We start from the raw sequence: 27,696 nt of genomic DNA, 5'->3' as shown, positions 1-27,696 counted from the left end.
TGTTAGAACCTTAGCTTTTTGAACGGAGGTGTATTCACAAATGTCCACGCACAATACTTTGTATTGTTTTCCGACTGGATCATACCCAAAAAAGATTCTCATTTCATCCTTCATCCGTGTTGGATTGGGTAAGGTTTTGTACTCTCCTGTGCTAGGGTTACATATCATGAAACCCTTATTTCTATTACATATCAGCCCCTCGACAGGTGAACAAATGCCATGGGAACAGTCTCTAGTGGGGAAACACATGTGATATTCGGCTGTTAAAACACACGAGTAACTCCGGTCTAGATTTGGAGGCTGAGGTGCCGAGAAGAAGACCCACTTACCGTTTAGATGGAAGGTGAACAAGAGACGAGGACTAGTCGGGGAGTTGGTGAGGCGACGGCTGAGAACGTAATCCCATTGCTTCGAGACGCAACGGCATCTCGCTATGTCTTCCACAGACAATCTAGAGACTATCTCAATCAAGAGATCATTTGGGATGGCCGAGAAGAAAGATGGTGTTTCACATTTTTGTCGGGAGATGGTTAAACCCATTAAGCCTCTAACGACGAGATATATTGCTTCTTAGCTTCTTCTTTGTTCGTTTATATAGGCAATAAATTGAAATTATGTGGAAAGAGATTTAAGATAACAAGGAAAGAGATTTGCGGAAGACTTATTTATGGATTTTTATATGAAATTAATCAATCAAAATTTAAATAACTCATCAGTATTTATTAAAACTAACTTAATTTAAAAGAAAAAAATAATCAAAATTGTTTACACTTTTAACCCAATTAAACATGAAAATTAAATACTTTAAAGTTGATGATATAGTCAATATTTTAATTTACTTTAATGATTTTAAAACCAAGATCTACATATATTTCTCTTTTTAAAATTTGTTGAATTTTGACACATATAAATCATATTAAATATTATAGATAAATTTTTTAGAGTATTAAGTAAGGTTTTAAGTAAATATGACATTAATGTTAGGTTTATTTTAAATAAATCATCATTCAGATATTCTAATCAAACCAAAATGTTAACAAAAAAATCAAAATACATTTGTTTTAAAGCTTTCCGGACCACTACAAAATCTTATAACTTAATTTTTCTAATTTCCGGACCACTACAAAATACATTGATAGCACATTAGGATACCAAAAAATCTTATAACTTAATTTTTGTCAATGCGGTTAGAATACCATAAAATCTTAATTTTTGTAAACTGACTAATCCGAGTCTCTTCAGGTTAAGCCCTAAATCTTTTTTTTGTCTGAACGGGCTTAGTTTGGAAGACCCGTTATTTTTTCTGGAATTATATATTGAAGTTAGAGTCCTATGTTTTTCAGGGTTGGCATGCCGTAACATTGTTTCGCTGCTCCCATATGTGGTACACGGTGGCTTGAGCTGCTATCTTCCGGATCACTATTTGGTTGAGGAGTTAAATTCTTCTACTACCAGAAGAGGATGACGAAGTCGGCAAGTCGGCCAATTAAGTAAAAACCAAGCAGTTACGAAGGTGAAGGGGTGAAGTGATGCACGCCTAGATGTAACACGTATTTCCACACTTCTAAAGAGATGTTGCAATGGATGAGCAAATGATCCCTAGATTTAATTGAAGAGTAACACATATGTAGTTGAGATGTTTATGCCCTAGTGTATGAACTTTGCTAGGCCATGTAGTTGGTTTAGGTGAACTACAGTCCAGGAAGTACAAGCGTGCTGAACCATCATATCCGTTTAATTTTAGAATCTTAAAATGTTTATACATGGGATTAAGTTAAGAATTTAGATTTATTTATTTATTTATGAATCTTCAACTAGGCTAAGGTCATTAGTTTGGGTTCCGAATTTAATGTTTACAAATTACAGGTTTAAGGTTTAGATTTTGTAATAGTAAATGTTCATGAGATTGAGCGAGTTAACTCAAGTATATTTCAATTTTTAGGTTCCATCTTTTCTCTCACAAGATTTAATTCTGTTCTCTAGTGATTTTCCTTCTGTCTTTATAGTCCAATACCGATATACATCTAGGCTATAGCTAAATGTTAACATACCTTCTTTAGAACAACACCAAAGGCATGTAAACAAAAACAACTTTATTTATTTATTAATAAAGTGTTGTCGTGCCTTTTCTTCCTCTTCACTGTCATTGTAAATATTGCAATGAGCTCGTGGATCACTAGAATCATCTTTGTTACTCGTAGGTTTACCAAGTTCTTCAACGGTTTTACAAATGGATGGATTATTTTCTCAACATATCTTTGGATGGATATCACAAACATACACAAATTTTGCTCATGATAAAAAAGAGAGAGTTTAAAATATCTAATGAAACAGCTTACAACAATTATCGATTATGTTTCGAGTTTCCTCAAAGACATAAATCAACCAAAATACAGTACACAAATATCAATAATAGTCATACAATAGTAAAGGAACAAATGTTGCTTACACGAATGGATTGATATAAGCACAACAACGCTCATTATAAAGTCCTATGAACTGCCCAACACTTCCATAAGCTTCACATCTTCTACATGGTCCATGAAAGTCTGAACCTTCATCAGATCATCGGCATCACGAACAACAACTCCTAACTGGACTTCAGCCTTTCCGACTGTGTTTTTCACCACATTGTAATACACAATGAAGAAAGGATCATTATCCAAATACTCTGGGGCGAACACGATATCACCTGCACCACTCATCCCCACAACATTCATCTCCTTATGTTTCCCAACCAGATTCTTCCAGGAAGACGGCAACTTGTAGACATGCTTCGACCATTTCTCGTTCTCCATATCATCTAGAATCCACAGCTCAAATCTTGTAGTTTCACTGAAAAAGATAGTCTCATAAGGGAGAACGGCAGCTAACTTACCTTTGACATCTATAAGAGTTGACCTCCAAAGCATAATGTCCACATCAAGAAAGGTGAACTTCTCTAACGACATATCAAAACAAACTAGCATAATAGGTTTAAGACATCTAGGGTCATTGCGCACAGCTATATAGTACATAAACCCATTGATGCATATTCCATTAGATAAAGACGAATGGGCTACGGAACTTTCAACTATTCTCCACGACAGTTCTCCCCTTCCTAATGTCATAACTCGATAGTCGTCCTTGGACTTGCGCAATACCTTGAACAGTTTACGGACCGGCTCATATCCAAAGTAGACATTCACAGTACCTCCTCCTGATGCAATCTTCATCTTGGGTAAAGTGATGCACTGCCCAGTGCTTGTGTTACAGATCGATGGATTCATATCCAAACTACAGACCAATCCGCAGACAGGACGTGAAACACCACAAGAAGCATCTTCAGTGGGGAAACTCATGCGACGATCGGCAACTAAAACAGACGAGCTGATCTGGTCCTGAGGTGCGGAGAGGAAGAGACACTTACCGTTGACTTTGAGGTTGAACAAGAGACAGGGACGAGTCGATGATGTTTTCAGGTACAAGTCGGTGAAATCTCGACGGCGGAGAATGTAAGACCATTGCTTGGAGACGCAACGGCACCTTCCGATGGATTTCACGGGCAATCTCGAGAATACTGAGATGAGGAGATCAATTGGTATAGACCTTTCGGAGATGCTTAGGGGATTCATCTTGGGGACTTGATTCTCTTGTGCCTCCATGACGGCACATGAGCTCTAGAATCACACTAGGACAACAATATCTATTTGCCCTAATTTTTATGTATGGCTGTCAGAAGAAACAAAGGGCAAAATCAGACAAAAAGACAAAAAAGATAAAAAATCATTTTGAGATAACTCTCTCCACTCATCTCCACCGTTTATTTTCTAAGTCACCGATTCTGTTTTTAGCCATACAAAATTTTGTTTTCCTTACTTAAAGAAAGAGTAACAGTTTTTTAAAATGGGCCATTATATATTTAAATTATTATCTGCCCAAAACATTTGTTCTCTTATTGTTGTTTGAAATATAAATGTTTCAATTTTATGGGTTACATACTGAAACCAATAAAATATTTGAGGGTGTATATATACTTATCTACTTTCAGTTTTTTAATTAACTTGAATCGAGAATTACATAGTTATCAACGAGCATACAAATACTGATATACACCCAATATATACAATAGAAATAAGATAATCAAAACAAGAAAAAGGAAATATTGTACTTATGAAATAAATTAGGAGAAAATAAAACAGTAGCATTGATCTGAAGTTTTTATGAAATTTAAAATAACAGCTTATTACATAATAAGATTCACATTCTCGACATGGTTTAAGAAGGTGTAAATGCTTTGACCTCTAACAGGGCCAAGCCCTTGAATTTGAACTTTTTTGATAGAGTTCCTCTCCATATCCAAGTGAAATATGTAGAACGGATCAGACAAGACGTTCGGAGCAAACACAACTTCAGTGGTTCCATTAATTATCCCAACAATGCAAACTTCAGTCTCCGCAACTAGCTCCTTCCACCTAGGCGGCAATATGTGAACAAGTTTTGACAATTTATGTTCTTCAGTGTCTTCTATAACCCATAACTCAAAGCTTTCAGCTGTTCCATCAATGAAAGTGGTTGGGCTACAACGGATTCCTCCTAATTTACCCTTGTAATTTATCAAAGTTGTCGGAAACCCAAAATCATTGTTCTTGATAAAGTTGAACTTCTCCTGCTTAACATTAAAGCAAACTAACATATTGTTATACTCCGTATCTCTAGCTGAGTAATATAGCATCCCATCGATGCAAATCTCCCTACGAAGAGGTATGTGGTCTACAGAACACTCAAGCATTCTCCATTGTAGGTTGCCCGTTCCTACCGTGAGAACTTGATACTATTCCGCTTTATACAAAAAGGGCCTTCTACAAATTGTCATGCACAATACCTTATATTGTTTTTCGCTTGGATCAAAACCTAAATAGGTTATGACCTGACACCTCCACGTTCTCACTTTGGGTAGAGATTGGAATTGTCCGGTGCTAGGGTTACATATACTCATCCTTGCATCCTTCCTACCACTTAAACGCCACTCATCTCTTGTACACAACAATCCACAAACAGGGACACAAACTCGACAGGCGAGAGGTTTAGGGACCTCCATATGACTATCAACTACTAAAAGATTGGAATTCATGTTGTGCCCAGGTGAAGAGAAGAAATACCACGTACCCTCATCTTGAAATGTTAAAAGGAGACGTGGGCGAGCAGACGACCTCTTCATGAATGCATCGGTGAAATATGGGTCGCGAAGAAGAGAGTTCCAGTTGTTGGAAACACATCGAGACCTCGCCACGGATTTGGTAGGCAGTCTGGAGAGTATTTCCACTATGAGATCAGTTGGCAGCTGCGTACGAGACTTTTTTACTAACCCATCCGTTGAAGATATGGTTAGGGGAGCCTCATCACTGGAGAGGTGCTCCTTCAGTTTTTTATTGGCGGCCATTGAAACCCTTTTGAGCTTGTACCAATAGACAAACACAACAGCCACCTATGGTTTATATATGGTCTTCCAAGATTTTACAAAACCCTTAACTACAGTCCACTAGATTTACACACAGCTGCCACCTTTTGGATTCTTTTCTATTTCTATTTGTTTTGGTCTTATCTCTTTTGTAATCTAATCTTTTTTTCCTATACATTTCTTTTGTAGTATCTTTATTATTATATATAAAGATTATTATCCATAATGGGTAGTAATTTTATACATAGATATGTACACTTTATACATAGATTTATACATAGATATATATATGTACACTTTATACATAGATTTATACATAGATATATACCCAAGATTTATATCGTCTTCCAAGATTTTACATTCCACTAGTTACACGACAGCTGCCACCTTTTGGATTCTTTTCTATTTCTACCATTGTTTTTATCTTATCTCTTTTTTCATCTAATCTTTTTTACCTATATATTTCTTTTGTAGCACCTTTATTATTATATATATAGATTATTATCCATCATTAGGTAGTAATTTTTTATACATAGATATATACACTTTATACAGAGATATATATATACCCAATCATACCATTGATTTTGGGCCTATATATATTTTACTAGAGGAAACTCTGGACTATGCTCGGTATAACTTTACAATTAAATATTTTTTGAATTAATTAATTTTCGTGAAGTGGCCAATAATCTAGTAGGAAATAATATGTTCATTAAGAACATGCACCACCATACCAAGAATTGTTTTTTTGCTTTTATAAATATAGAAATTTGGCTAATGGATCGGTTAGTTGTGGCCAAATATTCAGAAAAAAAACTTTTTAAATCATGTGACTAATATTTTAACAAAAGACAACCTACATTATGTGGTACTCTATATTTCGTGTAATTGATTTCTTTTGCAATTAATATTTAAGGTTTTGTAAATATAAATTTTTACTCCTTACGATTAGTCTATATACTTTTTAAATGATATACCGCATGTAAATTATTTGTAGTCTGTTTAAAATGTTATTAATTGTAATATCAAAATTATGAATTAGTTTTATTTTCATAAAGTATATTAGTTTCATTTTCCCCCAATTCTGTAGTTATCTCTATTTTATTTATATATTTGAAATTTTAAAAAATGTTTATATATGTATTAATTTAAGATTTAAGATTTTTGTTATTTAATTATAAATCTTCAACTAGGCTTAGGCAATCAGTTTGGGTTAAGAATTCAGTGTTTACAAATTACAGGTTTAAGGTTTAGATTTTGTTTTACTAAAAGCTTAATTATGAGCTTGAACGTTTAACTCACGTATCTTTCAATTTTTAGATTCCATCTTGTCTCACAAGTCGCAAGATTTTAATTCTGTTCTAGTGATTTTGCTTCTGTATTTATAGTCTAACACCGACACATCTAGGCTAGCTACATGTAATCATACCTTCTCTAGAACAACACCAAAGACATGTAAACAAGCAACTTTATTTATTTATTACATCTTTAATTAAAAGTAATGCATTCTATATTCCAGAGAGATCCTTCCTAGTTCCAAGAATAGAAGTATTGTCGTGCCTTTTCTTCTTCTTCACTGCCATTGTAAATATTGCAATGAGCTCGTGGATCACTAGAATCATCTTTGTTACTCGTAGGTTTACCAAGTTCTTCAACGGTTTTACAAATGGATGGATTATTTTCTCAACATATCTTTGGATGGATAACACAAAGATACAAAGTGAGTTAATTTTGCTCATGATAAAAAAGAGAGAGTTTAAAATATCTAATGAAACAGCTTACAACAATTATCGATTATGTTTCGAGTTTCCTCAAAGACATAAATAAACCAAAATACAGTACACATATATAAATAATAGTCATACAATAGTAAAGGAACAAATGTTGCTTACACGAATGGATTGATATAAGCACAACAACGCTCATTGTAAAGTCCTAAGAACTGCCCAGCACTTGCAAAAGCTTCACATCTTCTACATGGTCCATGAAAGTCTGAACATTCATCAGATGACCATCACGAATAACAACTCCTAACTGGACTATAGCCTTTCCGACTGTGTTTTTCACCACATTGTAATACACAATGAAGAAAGGATCATTATCCAAATACTCTGGGGCGAGCACGATATCGCCTGCACCAGTCATCCCTACAACATTTATCACCTGAAGTTTCCCAACCAGATTCTTCCAGGAAGACGGCAACTGGTAGACATGCTTCGACCATTTCTCATTCTCCATATCATCTAGAATCCACAGCTCAAAGCTTGTAGCTTCACTGAAAAAAATAGTCTCACAAGGGTGAACTGCGCCTAACTTACCTTTGGCATCTATAAGAGTTTACCTCCAAATCATAATGTCCGCATCAAGAAAGGTGAACTTCTCTAACGTAATATCAAAACAAACTAGCATAATAGGTTTAAGACGTGATCTAGCGTCTTTGCGCGCAGCTAAGTAATACATAAACCCATTGATGCATATTCCATTAGATAAAGACGAATGTGGTACGAAACTTTCAACTATTCTCCACGACAGTTCTCCCCTTCCTAATGTCATAACTCGATAGTCTTCCTTGGACTTACGCAATACCTTGAATACTTTATGGATCGGCTCATATCCAAAGTAGACATTCTTTGATGCAATCTTCATATTGGGTAAAGTGATGTACTGCCCAGTGCTTGTGTTACAGATCAATGGATTCATATCCAAACTACAGACCAATCCGCAGACAGGACGTGAAACACCACAAGAAGCATCTTCAGTGGAGAAACTCATGTGACGATCGGCAACTAAAACAGACGAGCTGATCTGGTCCTGAGGTGCGGAGAGGAAGAGACACTTACCGTTGAATTTGAGGTTGAACAAGAGACAGGGACGAGTCGATGATGTTTTCAGGTACAAGTCGGTGAAATCGCGACGGCGGAGAATGTAAGACCATTGCTTGGAGACGCAACGGCACCTTGCGATAGATTTCACGGGCAATCTCGAGAATACTGAGATGAGGAGATCAATTGGTATAGACCTTTCGGAGATGCTTAGGGGATCCATCTTGGGGACTTGATTCTCTTGTGCCTCCATGACGGCACATGAGCCCAACTTCACACTAGGACAACAATATCTATTTGCCCTAATTTTTATGTATGGCTGTCAGAAGAAACAAAGGGCAAAATCAGACAAAAAGATAAAGTTACATTTGCCAAAGAGATAAAAATGATTTTGAGATATCTCTCCACTCATCTCCACCGTTTATTTTCTAAATCACCGATTCTATTTTAACCATACAAAATTTTGTTTTCCTTACTTAAAATAAGAGTAACAGTTTTTTAAAATGGGCCATTATATATTTAAACTATTGTGTGCCCAAAACATTTGTTCTCTTATTGTTGTTTGGATATAGCATACACATACACAAAGAAGGGAAGAAGACATAACAAGCAAGCCTAGATTCTTATTCTACACGTATGTATATGAATGTATTCTCATAGTAGAGGTGAAAAGAAACAATACTTTAGTTGCATTGTGATAGAAGGTCTGCGACTGCCTTCCCACCACACTCTTGGCGTGTGCGTCTTTGTATGCTTCTGTAACAAGTTGTGAAAGTTTCTTCCACATCAACCATTGTACCCTCAGGAAGGCTTTCTTGTTTTAAAATGTAAGCAGAACTGAAAAACCAACAAACAATAATTTCTAAAATCTGCATAGTCAAGAACCACTAACCAAGAAAACAACTGAGAGAAAGGAGAAATATGCAAAATCTGTGAAGAAGAGAGACACATGAGAAACAAGACCCCATGTTTCCAAGTAAGCGGCTAGCATATGGTACCAAATCGTTTACTCTTGATGCCACAAAGCTAAGCAAAGACCGCAGCACACATTAATATATAAACAGCCAAACTCGTCGTATGTTGGGTATTTAGCATAGATGGTCCAGCCACCAATCCAGCAAACATGGCCCTCCACTTTGCAGTTATGGTCTTATGGATTCAGATAAATTACTTCACTAGTGATCAAATCTGAAGAAATCGATAACATTCTGAATTTCACTATTTTGGATCATTTTAAAAAATTCAAAAAAAATAAAAAAAATTCACAAAGAGTAGTAGGGACATGCCTCTTGTCTCCAACTAAAGCAGCAATAGCTTCTTCATCAACTGTATAAAAGTTCCAGCAAAAGTTCCCAAAAACAATCCATATCTACTATTTGCAAACTCTCCAATTTTCCTAAACCGGATTACAATCAGATCAGATTGAGCACTAAACCGGAAAAAATCTCATTTCTTGTCACGTATACGAAAGATGCTTAAATCTCCAAAATAAACATCGATACTTTTAAGATTTCTTGGTTGGTTTGCATTAAATTAATGCTATTTAATGTTAATCACTCTGTAAGCACCTCCCTTGAAGGTGGTTTAACCATAAGTCTCACTTGGAAACTCATTTACCAACTGAACTAGAGGATCCAGTCATGTAGGTACTAACTAACCATTCTTGCCGTAGATCCGCCCTGCATGAAACTACGTACTTACGTATACGCGTTTCAGAATCTCTATATAACACCACCTTCTCATACTCCTTTCTTGGCAACAAAGTCATATAAACCTAAAACAAACACTTATAACCCAAAACATATCATATACATTTTACTCTCTACTCTCTAGTAGTATAGTAAAATGGCTTCGGTCAATTTCTTGATCCTAGCCATTATTTTGTGTTCAAGAACTTCGGGAGCCACATCTCGTGATGGGGGACTCTTTGAAGCTTCTGCCGTTGAGAAACATGAGCAGTGGATGTCTCGGTTCCATTGCGTTTACTCGAACGATGCTGAGAAAGCGCGTAGGTTTGAGATCTTTAAGAAGAACTTAAAGTTCGTAGAGAGCTTCAACATGAATACGAACAAGACGTACAAGTTGGATGTCAACAAGTTCTCTGATCTCACCGACGAGGAGTTTCAGGCGAGGTACATGGGGCTGCTGGTGCCTGAAGGTACTTCATCACTAGATTCTTACAAAACGGTGTCCTTTAGACATGAAAATGTCAGTGAAACTGGTGAGAGCATGGATTGGAGACAGGAAGGGGCCGTTACATCCGTTAAGAACCAAGGCCATTGTGGTAACTAATTATCTTTGTTTTTATTTTTATTGAAATGTGTGACATCTTGTAAAATAGCAAGATTACGGATTGAAACTCCATCATACTTTTAACTTTTAAAGTATATACATACGAAATTCATATTATTCTTTAAAAAAATGCATACGTGTTTCATTAGTGTTTAAATGATTAAATATATGTGATTTACTACAATAACACTAAAAAAATGTTAAAAGATGTATTAATTGAAATGGAACAGGATGTTGTTGGGCTTTCTCGACCGTGGCAGCAGTGGAAGGCATTACGAAGATTTCTAAAGGAGAGCTCGTATCCTTGTCTGTACAACAACTCGTGGATTGTAACACAGAGAGCTACGGATGTGGCGGAGGGAATACGGTGAACGCTTTCAACTACATTATAAAAAACCAAGGAATCACCACAGAGGATAGCTATCCTTACCAGACATCACAACAAACCTGTGACTCAACTCATTCCATTGCTGCAACCATCAGCGCTTACGAGACGGTTCCTCAAAATGACGAAGAAGCATTGCTAAAAGCGGTGTCTCAACAACCTGTTTCCGTTGCCATAGATGGGTCAGGAGATGCTTTTAGGCAATATTTTGGCGGGATATTCGAGGATGAGAACTGTGGGACGGATGGGACTCATACTGTTACAGTTGTTGGTTATGGTACGAGTAAAGAAGGGATTAAGTATTGGTTGTTGAAGAACTCATGGGGAAAATCTTGGGGAGAAAATGGTTACATGAGAATCAAGAGAGGCGTAGATGCACCTGAAGGAATGTGTGGTTTGGCCCAATTTGCTTACTATCCACTTGCTTGAAAGCCTTTTATACCTAGCATGGGTTTGTTCAGAGTACTACTGACTAGCTTTTGCAGCCGCATGATATGTTTTGGAAATTTTCGTTTATAAATATATATTTTGAAAGTTATGTTATTGGTGGAAGCATTGGTGTAACGAATATAAATTTTTATTTATGGTAATGTGATCTTCGCCAAACAGAAAATATTATTCGAAATTAATTGGTTCATATTCTGAAACGCAAGGGCATCGCCGAATGGTTGGTAGTATGGTAGACATGCCAGTACTTACGTTTATTTTTATTATTTTTTATTATTACCTTTACTATGTTGTGAAAGAAAAAACAAAGCTCGAACTTTAAAAATTATATCTTTCACGGTGCTAAAAGTGCTAACAATAAGTTCTTTATCAAAAATTATGAAAACAAAGATAAGGAAGAAAGAAGTACATATGTAAAAAAAAGTTGACTCACCCTATCTCCCCTCTAAATAACCAAAAAAATATCACTATTAATTGTATATAAAATTTTTGGAATTTTGTTTGAAATAAATCATCAAAAAAAAAGTAAGTACTATTGAATAATAAAAGAGAAACAAAGCTAATGGGTTTTAAGAAAAATGATGGCGTTCATGGAGTCTTGTTCTTCTTCCTAAGAGGAGGAGGAGGAGAGAGAATCTTGCCAGCATAAATCGCTATATCGGTCAACATCTTCATGTTCCAATTCGCATAAACCATAGGCGTGGGATGAAAAAAGCTAGTCCTACACATGGAAATATTCACAAGGGCAAGAGCTTGGTACGCTCTCATGAATCTATAATCTCGTAGATACAAATACTTCAAGGCGTTGTCTAGATGAGCGTCCACCAACTTATAAGCTTTCCTACAAGCATCGAACTCTGTTTTGTCTCGTTTATTTTTCGCTTTCGGAAGAAGAGTACCTTCGATGTTGTCTAGCGTTTGTATAGCGTTGATCCAAGCTTTAGCCGCGGTTAGCTTCGCTATTGTTTTGATCGAGGTTTGTTTTCTGATTAGCTGTGACGTGATTGTTTGGTTGCAGAACTTGAAATCTATTGTTTGCTTGCAGATTCTGTTGATTAGGTTTTGTGTTGGTGGATCAGGGACGACTGAGATTGATGGTTTGAATGTAATGAAGATGAGAAGAGACATGAGTAGATGAACGTAAGCCATTTTATCGTAAGGTGTTTTTGATATGATATGCTAAAGAGAAAGCTTCATTGGTAATATCATATTTATATACTTTTTCTTATTTCCATAGAATGTAACAAGTACGTTCCAAAACGTAGTTGTTAACCTTCTATCTTATTATGATGTTGACATCTAATAGTGATTAGTGTGAGGAGAAATAGTGAATAATGAATAAAATATATGTTTGGTGATATGGTTGAAGGCAAATAATGTTATTTGCTTATTGAACACATTTTCTCAATTCCTTTGGTTTGAAGTCTTTCCAAAGTAATTTGAGTTGCATTTTCTTAAATACTATTTTTGTCATGTTAGTTTAATAATTTGTTACGAACAAACTTATCCAGAAGTGAGAGTGTTTATTGTAGATTATAGTACAATTGATTTTGTTGTTGTTTTGTCATTTGGATTTTAATCATGAGTTTTGTAGTATGATTATAATTATTGTATGTATTTTATAGGGTCGCCATGATTAAAAACAATACATTTGGTACATAAATTAAATAAGGAAACAAAAAAATCTGATAACCAAAAATGTGAGTGTGGTGATCAACCAGTATTTGGTAGGTCTACCAAAGATCATCAACTCTTTGTATTAACAACAATTCTCCAAAAAAGTGTATAGAACTCAAACGACACCGTTTTCCAAATCTTTGACCAAAAAGAGAACGGCGCCGTTTCAATGAAATCCCAAAGTCCCCAGAATGGTGGCGTTTTAGTTAAGCTAAAACCCGCGACGTCAAAGGGTTTAGTTGTAGAAGTCAGAGAGCTTCTTCTCTCTCACAGTCACAGCAGCGCCATGTTTGGTTCGAGAAGTCTCTACTGCTGTAGCAGAATCTGGAATCGTTCTCTGTTTCTGAAATGTTCTGGAAGCTTCCGAGCTAGTTTCTCGACCAATTCCGTAGTATCGAAGCAGAAACTGGTTGGGACGCATAATGGAACTTTCCACTGTGACGAAACCTTAGCTTGTTTCATCCTTCGTCTTTCTAATAGATTCTCCGATGCTCAAATCGTTCGAACCAGAGATCATCAGGTAAATTTTCTTCAATCTACAATGCAATTGAGCATATCTGTGTGTGAATCTTCTTTCTTTGGATTCAATTTGATAATTTTTCGAAATTTCCGAGAAATGGTTAATTCAGCTTGAGCTTTATGTAAAATTCTTGAATTATTTGAAGATTTTGTCGTCAATTTTGTATAATTTTGAGTGTATAGTTTTGATTTTGTGCAGTAATTGATAATGATGTGGTTACAAGGTTTTGGAGAAGCTTGATGCGGCACTTGATGTTGGAGGTGTGTATGATCCTCAGAGTGAACGTTATGACCATCACCAGAAAGGATTCACTGAAGTGTTTGGGCACGGGTTTAACACTAAACTCAGTAGTGCTGGCCTTGTCTATAAGGTAAATGAAGATATTTTCTTGTGTTTTGGTGGTTAGTTGAGAATTTTGTGGATTGTACTGATGCTTTTGTATTCTAGCATTATGGATTGGAGATAATTGCTAAGGAGCTTCAACTTGATCAGGGACATCCTGATGTGCATCGATTGTTTCTCGCGGTGTACAAAAACTTCATTGAGGTAGTTCTTCTTGTTCTTGAAAGGTTGCTTCTTTGGCTGATGTATTCTTTGGTGTCTATTTAGTAAACTTCAAATCCATGCACAGCACCAAACAATCTGAAGTTGCTGGCTAGGGTTCTGAAAGTTTAGTGTTTGAATGGAAGAAGTTAGTGAATCTTTTGTCTAATTGGCAAATATCCAATAGTATTTTTTTCCTGGATGAACTTTTGTTGTCCTGTGTTACAGATGTCACCAATGACTTTTGGCTCTGTTGGACATTTTTCTTTTTCGAATTTAGGAACAATGAGATTTTAATTTTATTGTTAGAAATAGTGGAACAGGTCTTGAACTTTCCTATACTGTGTTGTTTTTACATGGTTCTAAGGTAACTCTTTGTTGTATACAATTACAGGCAGTAGATGCTATAGACAACGGCATCCATCAGTATGATACTGACCAGCCTCCAAGATATGTAAATAGTACTAGCTTGGGGCATAGGATTGGAAGGTTGAACTTAGACTGGATTGAACCTGATCAGTCTAGTGCCAAAGAAGATGAAGCATTTCATCGGGCAATGGAACTTGCTGGCTCTGAGTTTTTGGAGGTTTTTTCCCTTCGATATCTCCTTCAATTACAAATTATCTTTTGGCTCTTATTCTTCTCGGAAAAGAGTGCAACTAGGAAAAATGCTAGTACCCAAACCAAAAGTAGTTTGGTAAATTACTTTGAATGAATCAACCTAATGAGAATATGAGATGCTATTGGTTCTTATAACAAATATTTTTACGTCTGATCAAGAAATAACTTTGTTTGCCTGCTTATTTGAGTATGAATCGAGAATACAGCCAGACTGATTTCTAATGCGACCTGTGTTTCTACATTTTGGCAGTGTATTCATTTTCACGCGAAATCGTGGTTACCAGCTCGGTCAATTGTTATGGAGTGTCTTGCAAAACGGTATGATACAGACTCCAGTGGAGAAATTATGAAGCTCAGTAAACAATGTCCAGTAAGTTAAATTTAGCTCCTTTTACATATCATCTATGTTGTGGTTTGAGTTTAGAAATTTGCTAGGAAGATTAGAGTTAATAATATGATGGGATTAGTTTTCATAGTATTTGTGCAATTGACAGTGGAAACTTCATATATTCGAGCTCGAGGAAGAAATGAAGATTGATCCTCCCATAAAATATGTTCTTTACCAGGTACTACTGGCGTTTACGTAATGATCATATTATGCTGTAAGCGTAATATCTCTTAAGCCAATGAGTGTATATGTGGGTTTGTTCAGGATGACAGAAGTGAAAACTGGAGAATCCAAGCGGTTTCAGTTGCACCAGAGAGGTTTGAGAGCCGTAAAGCTTTGCCCTTATCATGGAGGGGTCTAGAAAAGGAGAAGCTCTCAGAGGAAAGTTCAATTCCGGGATGCGTTTTTGTGCACATGAGTGGTTTCATCGGTGCAAACCGGACCTATGAAGGTGCCTTAGCAATGGCAAGAGCCTCTTTGATGGCTTAGAATCTATGCATAACCAAAGATCAGTTCTTTGGATTGAACTGGATCCTCCTATCCCTATACATAGAATTTAAAAGGTCAAAATATCATGAAGACTGTCAAATACCTGAACAACAATTTTTGTATTAATTTTTGTTTTTCCTATATATATTCTAATTTCTCATCAGTGAAATTAAAAGGAGAAAAATGTTATAAAGACATATTCAGAAGTGTAAACTGTAAAACCTGTAAAACAATTTAAAAGTTTGCAAGAAAAGAAAGTAAAAGATGAAGTTTTTTGATTTGGCTGCCACTCATAATATAAAAATATCCTTTAAAATAACTTTAAATCGAAAATAATGTGATTTATATCATTGACCATTATTTATTGAAGTAATTATGTAAACAAAAATAAAAATAGCGAGACTCACACTCACCGACCTGACGCTTACGTGTACGATAACCGCGTTGTAGAGGATAATTCTACACTAATTGGTTTGGTACAATCGCGCATTCCACTCCGTGACATTTTCTTCTTCTTCTTCGTCTTCTCGGTGCTCTTAACTCTAACTCTGAGAGTAAGAGAAAGAGAGAGAGAAGCAACAATGGAGGTCTTCTACTATTTGGTGTTTGGAGCCATGGCTGCCATAGTGGCAGCGTTAGAGCTGAGCAAGACAAACAAGGATCGGATCAACACTTCATCTTCCTTCAATTCTTTCAAGAACAATTACCTCCTCGTTTTCTCTATTATGATGGGTACGTCTCTTCGCCTTTATCGCTTTGATTAACAAAATTGGCTTCAGCTCTCTCTAATTCATTATAGCGGAATCAGCTCTGTGATTGATTCGTCGGCACCTACAATTTTCGATTTCTGTTTCCTATCATGGATCCGATCTAAGTGATGTTGTGTGTGTCTTTCGTTTTTCGGAGTTTGGACGAGAGTTCATTTCTCGAATACTTCTTTTTTGTTTAATCGTCATCCACTTTTGTGCTAGATCGAATCCCGAAGCAGATACAATTGTTTGGGTTTGTTGTTGTAGCTCATACTAAATCTGGTGTTTGATTGGAATTTATCATAGTAGATGACCCAGCGCTCTTCGCAAATCTGGTATCAGTGATTGACACTATAATCTTAAGTTAGTCTGGCAGATTCGTTTCGTTTTGTGCATCATAGCTAGGTTTGATCGAATGTGCTGTAGTCTTGTAGATCAAAGGTTCTGATGAAGTTACTGTTGGTAGTATGTTGTGATTTTTTAATGGTTTTGATTAATTGAGCTAGATGATACTGTTATTACGATTTACGAATAATGAAGCAATTATTGATCGTAGTATGTTGTTTATTGAATGCATTTACGTATCACTTAATACTAATATGCTCGTGTTTACTATATATGATTATCTTGTTACAGCTGGGGACTGGCTTCAAGGTCCTTATGTGTATTACCTTTACAGCACTTATGGTTTTGGAAAAGGAGATATCGGTCAACTATTCATCGCTGGCTTTGGTTCATCAATGTTGTTTGGAACCATTGTTGGATCTCTGGCTGACAAACAGTGAGAATTTCTTCCTATTGAGTTTCAAGTCCGTGTTATCAGAGGAGAACTATGTTTAGGCAACTAATACCTTTGTGTGTGTTGGATATAGGGGTCGAAAGAGGGCTTGTGTTACATACTGCATAGTTTACATACTAAGCTGCATCACCAAGCATTCTCCACAGTACAGAGTTTTGATGGTTGGCCGTATCTTGGGTGGTATTGCTACATCGCTCTTGTTTTCAGCATTTGAATCCTGGCTAATTGCAGAGCACAATAAGGTCAGTCATAGCTTTTATACATAGTCAGTCTAGATATTCAATTTGGGTTTTTTTGTTTTTTTTTTAAGTTTGGTACCTACGGGAATTTCCTTAGATACTTTGTTATTGGTTTGATAGAAACATAGCATTCCCCCAAGGCCCCAACCCTTGTCTGTTTCTTGATTAGCTTGATGAATGCCACAGTTAAGATAATTATTTTTTGATGACAATAAATTTTATAGTATCTAGAACTGTCATTATGGACCTCAAAGTGTGTAGAACATGGCAAAGCTCACTTGCAATCTTTACCCAAAATTGCATAATTAAGAAAGTAAAGACTTATAACCTTTTAGAGTATTCACTTAGTTGAAGCCATGACCTGATGTGTTTTCTCTTTCCTGAACAATTATGCAGAGGAACTTTGAGCAACAATGGCTGTCGCTGACATTCTCTAAAGCTGTTTTCCTTGGGAACGGTCTAGTCGCTATTCTCTCGGGGTTGTTCGGCAATCTTCTTGTTGACACTTTTTCCTTTGGTCCTGTCTCTCCCTTTGACGCAGCTGCGTGCTTTCTTGCAATTGGAATGGCCATCATACTGGCGACATGGTCTGAGAATTTTGGAGATCCATCTGATAGCAAAGACTTACTGACTCAGTTCAAAGTTGCTGCCATAGCGATTGCTTCAGGCAGGTTCAAATTTAGCGTTAAAACTGCTGAATCTGAGGCTTCAGCTCGTCCAATCCTGCATTGAACTTGCAAGCTATGTTTATCTCTCTAACACAGTCTATGATGATTTCTCAGATGAAAAGATTGCATTGCTGGGCGCTATTCAGTCTCTATTTGAAGCCTCAATGTACACCTTTGTTTTCCTCTGGACACCAGCTCTTAGCCCAAACGACGAAGAAATCCCACATGGCTTCGTCTTTGCAACCTTCATGTTGGCCTCAATGTTGGGAAGCTCTCTTGCAGCTCGCTTTATGTCTCGCTCATCTCTTAGAGTCGAAAACTACATGCAAGTTGTCTTTCTAGTATCCGCTGCATCACTTCTTCTTCCCATTACAACAAGTGTATGTCTTAGAGTCTGAAGCTTCATTAGTCATTACTACTCTTTAAGTTTATACTATCTTTGATATGAACGCTTTGGGGGACAGGTGTTGGTGACGCCATCAAAGGTGAAAGAGGAAGGCTTGTCGTTAACTAGCTCAATTCAGCTACTTGGTTTCTGTGTATTCGAGGCTTGTGTCGGAATATTTTGGCCTTCGATAATGAAGATGAGATCACAGTATATACCTGAAGAAGCACGAAGCACCATAATGAATTTCTTCCGTGTTCCGCTCAACATATTCGTCTGCATCGTCTTGTACAATGTAAGAGACCTCATGTCAATTTACTCTTTACATTACAGAGAGTGAGCAAAAGGGCTAGTCTGGCAAAAATAAATTGTTTTTGTTATCTGGTTTCTCAGGTGGACGCATTTCCAATCACAATCATGTTTGGTATGTGCTCAATCTTCCTCTTTGTAGCCTCCATATTACAACGGCGGCTTATGGTCATCTCCGAAAAGCCAAGTGCGTTCGTTAATTCTCTTATTGTCTTACTGGCCATTTTTGTTTAAGGAGTGTAACAAAAATAAACGCTATTAGTTTGTTTGTGGTAAATGGTAATGTTACTTACTATAGCTCTCTGTATGGTTTGTTGCAGAGGCAGAAGAGTGGAGTCCGATGAAGGAGCGAAACTCGGAAGTTGATCCTCTTAACCTCTGATCATGTTCCACTCCTGTGCTCGTAATTCCTAAATTCAATTTTTTTTTGGTGATTTTCATTCTTTTTTTTTTTTTTTGAGAAATAGAGAAAGAAACAATCAGAAGGAAGAAAGGTAATGGTTTTGCATTTAGCTTTTTACATGTATGGTTAGTGATGCTGATTGTTTGATAGGGTATGTAACTCTATATTCACCAACTTTACGCACAATCAAATCTTATAATTTTACAGAAATTTTCGTTTAAAGTTTTCTTTCTCGAATATATATGAGATTTGACAGTAGTGTATCAGAGTTTTGTTCCTTATAACCAGACTGAGGACAAAATTGTAATGGTTTTGTTATTGTCTCTTGTTTTTATTTGTCAAGAAAATGCAATATGTAATGGTATGAGATCGTGTGATTGACATAACAATGACACTAACACAAGTCACTAGACATATTTCGTATCAGAATTTGAGGTTATGAGATTGCAAAGTTAGCAACTGATACAAAGAAACATGTTGTCTAGTAATATAAAAACTTTATACAGAGTGTCCATGCTTCTCCCATGTAAAACTTCTGAAGCATCGATCTTTTCTTTTCCTTTGGGATGATCGTGATCGTTAAATGTTTTAACAAATTAAATGTTATATTTGTCATTTAATTTCCATATAAAGTGGATATATTTAGTGTCAAATTTTAAAATAATATTCAGCTTTTACGTATTATGTAAATGATATGTACATGTTAAAAACAAACTTCAATATTTATACCGTAACTAGGTTTTAACCCATGGTACACCGCGGGACAATTTTTTTGACTAAAATATTTATATTCAAATTATATTTTTTAATTTTCTTTAGTGTTTAAAATTGTGTAACTGTATTTTGATTGTGAATTTTACTACTTATAAGCTCGTTGGATAATTTTTTGTAACTAATTTTTTTTATTACTTATAATCATATTTATATAAACTCAAATCCGTTCAATCAAATTTATGTAAATTCAAACCCATTCAATAAAATATAATCATAGTTATAAGCATATTAGTCTTATTTATAATTTTTTTAAACCATTGTCTAAAATTTTCTACCCGATGTGTAACGTTGTACATTTTTTTTCTTTATGATTCAGTAATATATGTCCGTTTTCAAAAATTCAAATTACAACATATGCGGGAAAAAATATTTTGATTATACATATGTTATATGTAATAATATAAATTTTTAAACAAATAAGATCATATAAAGTTATTTGAGAGATATTCAATTTATTAGGGAGATATTTTAGGAAAATCGAAGTAGTTGTAGATCTTTTACAAATTTAAACCTTATAGTTAATAAAATTATAGAAATGGCAAGGCTTTATGATTGCAAATAATACAAAATAAAAGGTTACTTTCCAAAAGGTACTTCAAAAATGTTAATATAGATTTTACTATTTCTCTACCTACTTAAAACTTCAAAGTCATTTTTGCCTATATCAAAAAGTTTAAAATATTTTTTCCATTGATTGTTAACATTTCAGCTACTTAATTTTTGTATATAATCAATCAAATTTTCCATATTAATTACATTGATATCAAGCGTGATACGATATGGATTTATTGGTCCATTAAGAGAGGATGAGATGCTATAAATGGGAGATCGATTTCACCATGAGAGAACATCTTATTCTTTGTCAAATTAAAGCCCCTTAATTAGCAAACTTTAATTCATCAACAAACAAGCAAGGATGAAGTTGGTGCTTTTCTTCTCGCTCTTGCTCATCATGTTTTCATCGTTTTCCTCAGGTAAATCACTTGTTAAAACTAATAAAAGTAAACCGCTCATAAAATTACACCACATTGATTAAGTTTAAAGAGTAACAGTTTTGTATCATATACAAGAAAATTGTCAAAATTAGACTTGTTAGTTAGTCTTTACTATGAAAAATACATAAGACATAGCCAAGTAATAATTATATATATCGACGTCTTTACATTTTGTTTTCTTAGGGTTTAAGGCGAACAATGGAGTTACGTCCGTTGATCAATATTCCTCAGACAAGGTAATTAATCAGTAAAACAAAATACTTTTTTTTTCAGTAAAGGAAAGAAATATGTTTAACTTTCCATAATTTTATTGACTAATAATAATTATTGTCAAAAAAGTTTTATTTTAATAAACTATTGTTGTTATTGTTGGGTGGGTGGAAAAACAAAAAAAGGGTAATGTAGAGGTTGAAGAGAGTGGTGAGAGTTTGATGGACTATCCAGAACCAGGTGCAAACACACCTGGACGGCGTTTTCGTGGACGTCCTCCGCATCCTAAGAAGAAGAAGAAGAATTAATGTATGTATAGGATATCTAATTAATGTATAATATTAATGTATAGGACAGAGGTAATCTATAGGATAGAATAATTAATGTATAATATTAATGTATAGGATATCTAATTAATGTATAATATTAATGTATAGGACAGAGGTAATCTATAGGATAGAATAATTAATGTATAATATTAATTAGATTACCTCTGTCCCAGAATAAAAAGTAGTATATGATATTAAAGGGAAGAAATATTTTAGCATATTTTATTTATAAACACACATCCTTCAAAAATATTTATGTGGAACATAATCCAAAAATCAAAATTGGTTGAGTTACAGGTTTATTATCGTGATAATTAAAAAAAACAAATAATATATTGAAACAATTATTTTTATTAAAAAAAAAGATTAAAACTATTGACCAGTGACAAGTTTATTTATTTTTATTTTTTATCTGATTAATTTGACATTTTACATATCATATAAATATTTTATTTTCTAATCGTTGATTAACCATCATAATTCTTAGTTTATCTGTGGTGGTGGTGGCCGCGTAGGACGACCCCAACCAGTCGGTTTTATCTGATTTGGGCCTGGTGGCACAAACCAACTGGTCGGTTTTATCTGATCATGGTTTGGTGGCGGTGGTCGGATAGGACGACCCCAACCTGTCGGTTTTATCTGATTGGGGCCTGGTGGTACAAACCAACTGGTCGGTTTTATCTTATCATGGCTTGGTGGCGGTGGTCGGATAGGAATGCCCCAAGCAGTCAGTTTTATCTGATTGGGACCTGGTGGCACAAACCAACTGGACGGTTTTATCTTATCGTGGCTTGGTGGCGGTGGCTGTGGACGACCCGAGATGATTGGTTTTATCTCATCGTGGCGTCCTTCAGATCCTAAAAGAGAAAAGTTGAATTCAATAAATAACCTATTATTGTTTATAAGTGTAAAATCGGTGATAAGCAGACTAAATCTTTGATATTAATAATGTAAAACTATCTAATTGTATTATTTAAAATATTCTCAAATTACTTGAAGAACAAAATGGAAGAAGAAGTAAGAAGGACATGAGAACCATGAGCTTCATCTTTGAAAGCATTTTTATATATGAGAACACCAGATATATATTTCAGTTTTGTTGTTTGGAAGAGTGACACAAACTTCTCTTTATATATAAACATACACAAGTTCATAGTCATCTGTTGGTGCACTACACATTGACTACCATTCAAACTAAATCTTTTGGTTAAAAATTTTCTTTTCTTGGTAATTAATTAACATATTTACAACTAGTCAACATATTTTTAATTGGTTTTCCAAATGTCATAAGTAAATTATAAAGGAATATTTGAATTAAAATGATACTTTTTCCAATTTTGTTCATCTATGTTTTTTGATGTTTCTTAAGAGGATGATTTTGGTGCCTTGTTCTTAGCTGAATATTAGCGTTGTGATGTGTTTTTTTTTGGTGTGGGAGCTGCTATTGAGACTGTTCTTGCTAGTGAGGAGTGCATTCAACATTAGTGTAATCGAATTGCTATCAAAGTTTTTACCTTTTAACTCTGCTACTTGAACAAGGTTTTCATTTTCTTGTGTTTGGTATTTTTTAGATTGGTTCATATTATAAACACTTACGGAGTAGACTCTTTCATTTCTTGTGTTTCAATCATGTCCTTATGATGATGATGTGTTGTTCTTTCTCAACATTCATATGTTCATTCACTCACTCTAAACCTGGATTCATTCTCAGTGAGGCAGGCTTCTATACCCTTTTTTAGTTCTCTGCAATCAATGAATATATTATGACAAATTTATTAATGATTATCAAAATCACTATCTTTCGGCTGAGATTGCAGTAGTTTTCTCTATGTTCATATCTTAACTTGCTTTGTCTTGTTTGTTGTCTTGTTTGTTGTCTTGTTTGGTGATCATTGCGTACGGTATCTGATGTCCAAAGTTCAAACGTGATTGGAAGTTTATGTACACATCAATTAGGGTAGGGAGATTTGTATGCAACTTGTTTTAGTGGATTTAGGCAAATTGGTTGTGTAACTTTGTATTGATAAGACAGACATGGTGAAAGGTAGCAGTGATGATTATGACTACAGTATATTAGTTAGTTTCATAATAGTTGTATCTTGAGAGTTATTTTTGATCTTAACTTGTTATTTTGCACTTTCACATCCATAACATTTTTCAGTTTTTTTTTATATGGATATTGTTCTGCTGCCTTTTCTTAGTCTCTAGTTGCATGGGACTTTGTGAGTTAACCATAGTTTTCGTTTAGTAATTTGAGTCTCTGTACTAGTAGTTTCTTTGGTAGAGATAGCAGTAAGACACTTTTTCATGGAGTTTTTGTATTGATCTACAATTTACATCATACTAGATTAGGCATTTGCACATTGTTTCTATCTGATGATGTACGTCAATTCCTTCATGATCTTGTCTCCTCCTTTCCAGTATCTATTAAGGAGATGGCAGCTAAAACAAAAGACAAGAAAAAAATTAGTAAAAGTGGAAGACTAAGGAAGAGGAGAAGACATAATTATATATAGACATTTAATTTGTGTTGTTGTTGTTGCTGTAGTCATATATTCAATTTAAACAAAATAAATTCTAGCTAAGTCATTAGTATAATTTTCTAATCAATCTAATATTTTTCACTTGTGGCTCAAATCCATCACTATTCATGAATGGTGTTCCTTTGAATCATATTTTTTAGATTTCCAAATTTCCATAATATTTATTTATTATTTTGGTTTGATTTTTTCCTCTTTTCTGAAGAAAAAAAAAACGATTCTTTTCTAAATACGTTTTGATATTTTTGGAAAACTAATTAACAATTTGATGACTAATTGTAAATTTGCTAATTTTACTGAAAATAAAATCTGTAATCAAAAAAGATCTGTTGATAAAATATCTATTTGCCAACACATTTTTTCCACCACCGGTAACTCTACGAACATGTATATGTTATATATAGCTATAGAAGCATGCGTTACTCTTCTAACTCAACAGAACCAAAACATATTTCTTGTGATCTCCGAAAAAACAAAAACAAAAAAATGCTTTCAAAAATGAAACTGGTGGCTCTCATGTCGTCGTTGTTGCTCCTTCTTCCATTGTGTTCTTCAAGTAATTTGATAATGTTTTGAATCATCTAATTGTATAACTTTACATTTTTAATATCAAAGATCTATTCTGATTATTTCATACTTATAATCTGATAATATGGCTGTTTACTGAATTCACTTTTTCTCTTTTAGGGTTTGTAGAGAGCCATGAAGATGGAGTTCTTCACACCGATCAATATTCAGTAAATATGGTAAAGCAAATATCATTAAAACCAAAATGCATATTTTCCATAGATTTTTCTTTTATTTTCTCTCTTATTAGTTCATAATCAATATTTTCAGTCACTTCAGAATAGATTTGCATAAATAAATTGTTGTGAAATTTTTCACCAAAACAAGAAAAGTAATATAGGTTGAAGAGAGTATTCCGAAGTTGATGGATTATGCGGAACCAGGCCCAAACCCAAGACACGATCCAACAAAACCCGGTTATGGTAGTCCTCCGCCACCACCGCCACCGCATATGAACTAAGAATCATGATGATGAAGCAAAGATATGAGAAACTTGATCAAAGATAATAAACTTGTTACTCAACAAATTTGATCTACAGAACATTTTCATCAATTTGGTTTTAAAAACATGCACTGATAAAAATTCTCGATGATGCAAATGTCTACCAATATGTTCATTTATCGTTTAGTAATTGTTTTGTTCATAGATTTTTTTAAAAGATTACATACAACTCATAGAAAAAGTTCACAGGTTAATTCCTCCTTGACATGTATAACCAGAACTGCGAAGTCTAATATGTGTGAAGCTAAAAGAAAAAAAAAACCCCATATTAATTCATATTTTTATCACTCTTGAAACGTATGATTTGACTCTGCCACTACACATGCAATATCAATTAAATCTAGTCAGAAAAACCAATACTGAAACGTATAAACGGTAACACTACTCTCTTACCACTAATAAAGACTTGTGCTTCACCACTTGCACCTACTCAAGCTTTAAATGTTTGATGCACCATTGAAAACTATGAGTAATAAGATTGAACAATTAAAAATAAAAAATCAGCAACTTTTTGAACCAAGCTTTAAAAGAGCGAAAGAGAAACCAAACCAACTAGAAAAAAAAAAAATTGATTCATGGAATGAGTACGACATAAATATTTTGACATTTTTGTTTTATAAATAAGATATGATAAATATTCTAAATACACTTTTTTCCTATAACTATGTACAAGAGATTATATCATAAGGGTGATAGTTATCAAATTCAACATTGTTTCTTTCTTGGCATTCTATCTTTCATTTTGCATAACCATAATGAGATAAAACCGACCAGTTGGTATATGCTACCAGGTCCGATCAGACAAAACTGACTGGTTGGGGACATCTTATCTGACCATCGTTACCAAACCATGATGAGGTAAAACCGATCAGTTAGGATTTTCCTACGCGGTCGCCATCACGGTATATGAATTAAGAATTATGATGTTGAATCAAAGATTTGAATATACAATGGTTTTATGATATGTGAACTGTCAAAGTAGTCAAATTTAAAAAATAATATGATATAATAAATTTGGTCAAACTAGTCATTTGTTTGAATCCTTTATTGATAAAATTTGTTTCAATATTTTATTTTGTTTCCTTAATTACCATGATAATAAACCTGTGACTCAACCATTTTCAAACATAAATATTTTAAAGGTAATGTTTTATAAACTGGATGTGTTAAACTGTTCATCTCTCCAAATAATAACATATATATTTAATAAACTATTAAATAAATGAAAATAATTTCTTTTTGTAACAAGATATGTTTTTAAAGGAACTTAAAATTCATTAAACTAATAAAAATGAATTCTATTTAAAACTATATGGAACACTTTACTTTCTAATATTTTTATAAGTTTTGAATAATTTAGGTGAATTTTAAAAAAGTTATTATGACATTTTTTTTTAAATGATTTTCCTCATTTTATGAAAAGAGTTTAGATACTTTTGGTAAACAAATCCACAATTTGATGAATAGTTAAGTTCATTTTCTGAAAAGAAAATCTTTAACCAAAATATTTAGTTTGAGTTGTAGTAAGTGCATCGTTATTTAGACCAATTGGCATATACATTTGATAAGATATTATGATTTGTTATTAAAAAAACACTCAAAATAGAAATTGACATATGTTGACCAACTTACATCTTATCACTTATATATTTTATATATCCATTAACACATAAATTTTCTCCAAATTTTAGAGTGAAAAAATTTCATTATAATTATTTTCATTGGTCCATGCATTGAATAAAGTACCATTCTATGTGCGTAAATAGAATGGTGTAAGTCAAAAATTCAAAGTTAACATTTGTAGTTAAGCTTCAAAGATTTTAATAAAACTGAGATACGATTGAACATTTTAAAAACTATGAACACTTGGATCGTAACTATCACTTCACTGTTTCATCGTTTTCACCCACATAAGTATTTTCTGCTTTTTTCATTATCCTTCTCTTTCAGATGGAAACTTCAGAAACAAATGATGCTTTTGTTATACCCTAAACCTCCATCTTCATACCTATTTCATTATATATTTTCCAAGAACACTTTGAAAATTTTAACTTTACGAACCAATCTCTCTATTCTTTTGGTATTCGTGCTACTTAAGACATCAAATTTAAACTTTCTCATTGAAATCCAACTCTCCATATCAAAACTGATGAAACTAAATTCTAAGTGCACTTTTCATTTAGTCAAGCTCCAAATCATTGTTTTAAAGATGGATTTGTATAAAATTTTATTGTATAATACAAAAGTAACCAAAAAAGTATACCACAAAAATAGATCATAGGGTAAATCACTATATATATGTACACATACATATATAACAAAAATACATTATGTGATTGATTAAAGATAGTAAATCTATGTGCCCATATATATGATAAGATCTTCAATTATTATTTTTATTAATTAATTATGATTGTGTGTTTATTGTATTTATATAGTTAATTAAAGTATTTGCCTAATATTTTAATTTTTGGAAATCATTAGTCAAAATGGAAAATTACTATTCATGAGTGGTTTTCCTTATTACATAAACTTTTAGATATTCAAGTCTCCTTATTAATTAAATTTTGGAAACCCAATTAAAATTTTGTTGACTAATT

The 27,696-nt window shown here is 34.1% G+C and overlaps 7 protein-coding genes, 1 long non-coding RNA gene and 1 pseudogene across 8 annotated transcripts; 5 read left to right on the top strand and 4 right to left on the bottom strand.

Moving 5' to 3' along the window:
* Window positions 1-2,278: 2,278 nt before the first annotated feature.
* Window positions 2,279-3,663, bottom strand: LOC111830560 (F-box protein At3g47030-like). The gene is made up of 2 exons (XM_023782983.1): window positions 2,879-3,663; window positions 2,279-2,803 (listed from the first exon to the last, which is right to left on the bottom strand). The coding sequence occupies exons 1-2, from the start codon at window positions 3,642-3,644 to the stop codon at window positions 2,493-2,495; spliced, it is 1,077 nt and encodes a 358-aa protein (XP_023638751.1). The 5' UTR covers window positions 3,645-3,663; the 3' UTR covers window positions 2,279-2,492.
* A 562-nt stretch (window positions 3,664-4,225) lies between these two features.
* On the bottom strand, window positions 4,226-5,422 carry LOC111830650 (annotated as a pseudogene).
* A 1,956-nt stretch (window positions 5,423-7,378) lies between these two features.
* Window positions 7,379-8,518, bottom strand: LOC111830649 (F-box protein At3g47030-like). The gene is made up of 2 exons (XM_023783159.1): window positions 7,785-8,518; window positions 7,379-7,718 (listed from the first exon to the last, which is right to left on the bottom strand). The coding sequence occupies exons 1-2, from the start codon at window positions 8,516-8,518 to the stop codon at window positions 7,379-7,381; spliced, it is 1,074 nt and encodes a 357-aa protein (XP_023638927.1).
* A 1,592-nt stretch (window positions 8,519-10,110) lies between these two features.
* LOC17887121 (zingipain-2) lies at window positions 10,111-11,371 on the top strand. The gene is made up of 2 exons (XM_006291385.2): window positions 10,111-10,549; window positions 10,788-11,371. The coding sequence occupies exons 1-2, from the start codon at window positions 10,111-10,113 to the stop codon at window positions 11,369-11,371; spliced, it is 1,023 nt and encodes a 340-aa protein (XP_006291447.1).
* Window positions 11,372-11,949: 578 nt separating this feature from the next.
* Window positions 11,950-12,673, bottom strand: LOC17885689. Its single transcript, XM_006291840.2, has one exon. The coding sequence runs from the start codon at window positions 12,536-12,538 to the stop codon at window positions 11,978-11,980; it is 561 nt and encodes a 186-aa protein (XP_006291902.1). The 5' UTR covers window positions 12,539-12,673; the 3' UTR covers window positions 11,950-11,977.
* A 631-nt stretch (window positions 12,674-13,304) lies between these two features.
* On the top strand, window positions 13,305-15,790 carry LOC17886870 (UPF0160 protein). Its single transcript, XM_006291257.2, has 7 exons — window positions 13,305-13,586; window positions 13,810-13,956; window positions 14,034-14,132; window positions 14,524-14,715; window positions 15,001-15,120; window positions 15,245-15,316; window positions 15,403-15,790. Exons 1-7 carry the CDS (start codon window positions 13,353-13,355, stop codon window positions 15,625-15,627), a joined length of 1,089 nt encoding a protein of 362 aa, XP_006291319.2. The 5' UTR covers window positions 13,305-13,352; the 3' UTR covers window positions 15,628-15,790.
* Window positions 15,791-16,123: 333 nt separating this feature from the next.
* LOC17885817 (molybdate-anion transporter) lies at window positions 16,124-19,406 on the top strand. The gene is made up of 8 exons (XM_006290882.2): window positions 16,124-16,359; window positions 17,013-17,157; window positions 17,249-17,417; window positions 17,811-18,081; window positions 18,197-18,462; window positions 18,547-18,762; window positions 18,861-18,963; window positions 19,097-19,406. Exons 1-8 carry the CDS (start codon window positions 16,209-16,211, stop codon window positions 19,156-19,158), a joined length of 1,383 nt encoding a protein of 460 aa, XP_006290944.2. The 5' UTR covers window positions 16,124-16,208; the 3' UTR covers window positions 19,159-19,406.
* A 1,362-nt stretch (window positions 19,407-20,768) lies between these two features.
* On the top strand, window positions 20,769-21,441 carry LOC111830754. The gene is made up of 3 exons (XR_002834097.1): window positions 20,769-20,927; window positions 21,132-21,184; window positions 21,344-21,441. It is a non-coding gene; the product is annotated as an uncharacterized LOC111830754 (long non-coding RNA).
* Window positions 21,442-24,468: 3,027 nt separating this feature from the next.
* LOC17885124 lies at window positions 24,469-25,238 on the top strand. Its single transcript, XM_006292707.2, has 3 exons — window positions 24,469-24,583; window positions 24,715-24,773; window positions 24,935-25,238. The coding sequence occupies exons 1-3, from the start codon at window positions 24,514-24,516 to the stop codon at window positions 25,052-25,054; spliced, it is 249 nt and encodes an 82-aa protein (XP_006292769.1). The 5' UTR covers window positions 24,469-24,513; the 3' UTR covers window positions 25,055-25,238.
* The last annotated feature ends 2,458 nt before the right edge of the window (window positions 25,239-27,696 follow it).

This window comes from Capsella rubella, unplaced genomic scaffold, assembly GCF_000375325.1.
Source record: "Capsella rubella cultivar Monte Gargano unplaced genomic scaffold, Caprub1_0 scaffold_5, whole genome shotgun sequence".
Taxonomy (NCBI): Eukaryota; Viridiplantae; Streptophyta; class Magnoliopsida; order Brassicales; family Brassicaceae; genus Capsella; species Capsella rubella.
This window is presented reverse-complemented; position numbering and strand designations above follow the sequence as displayed.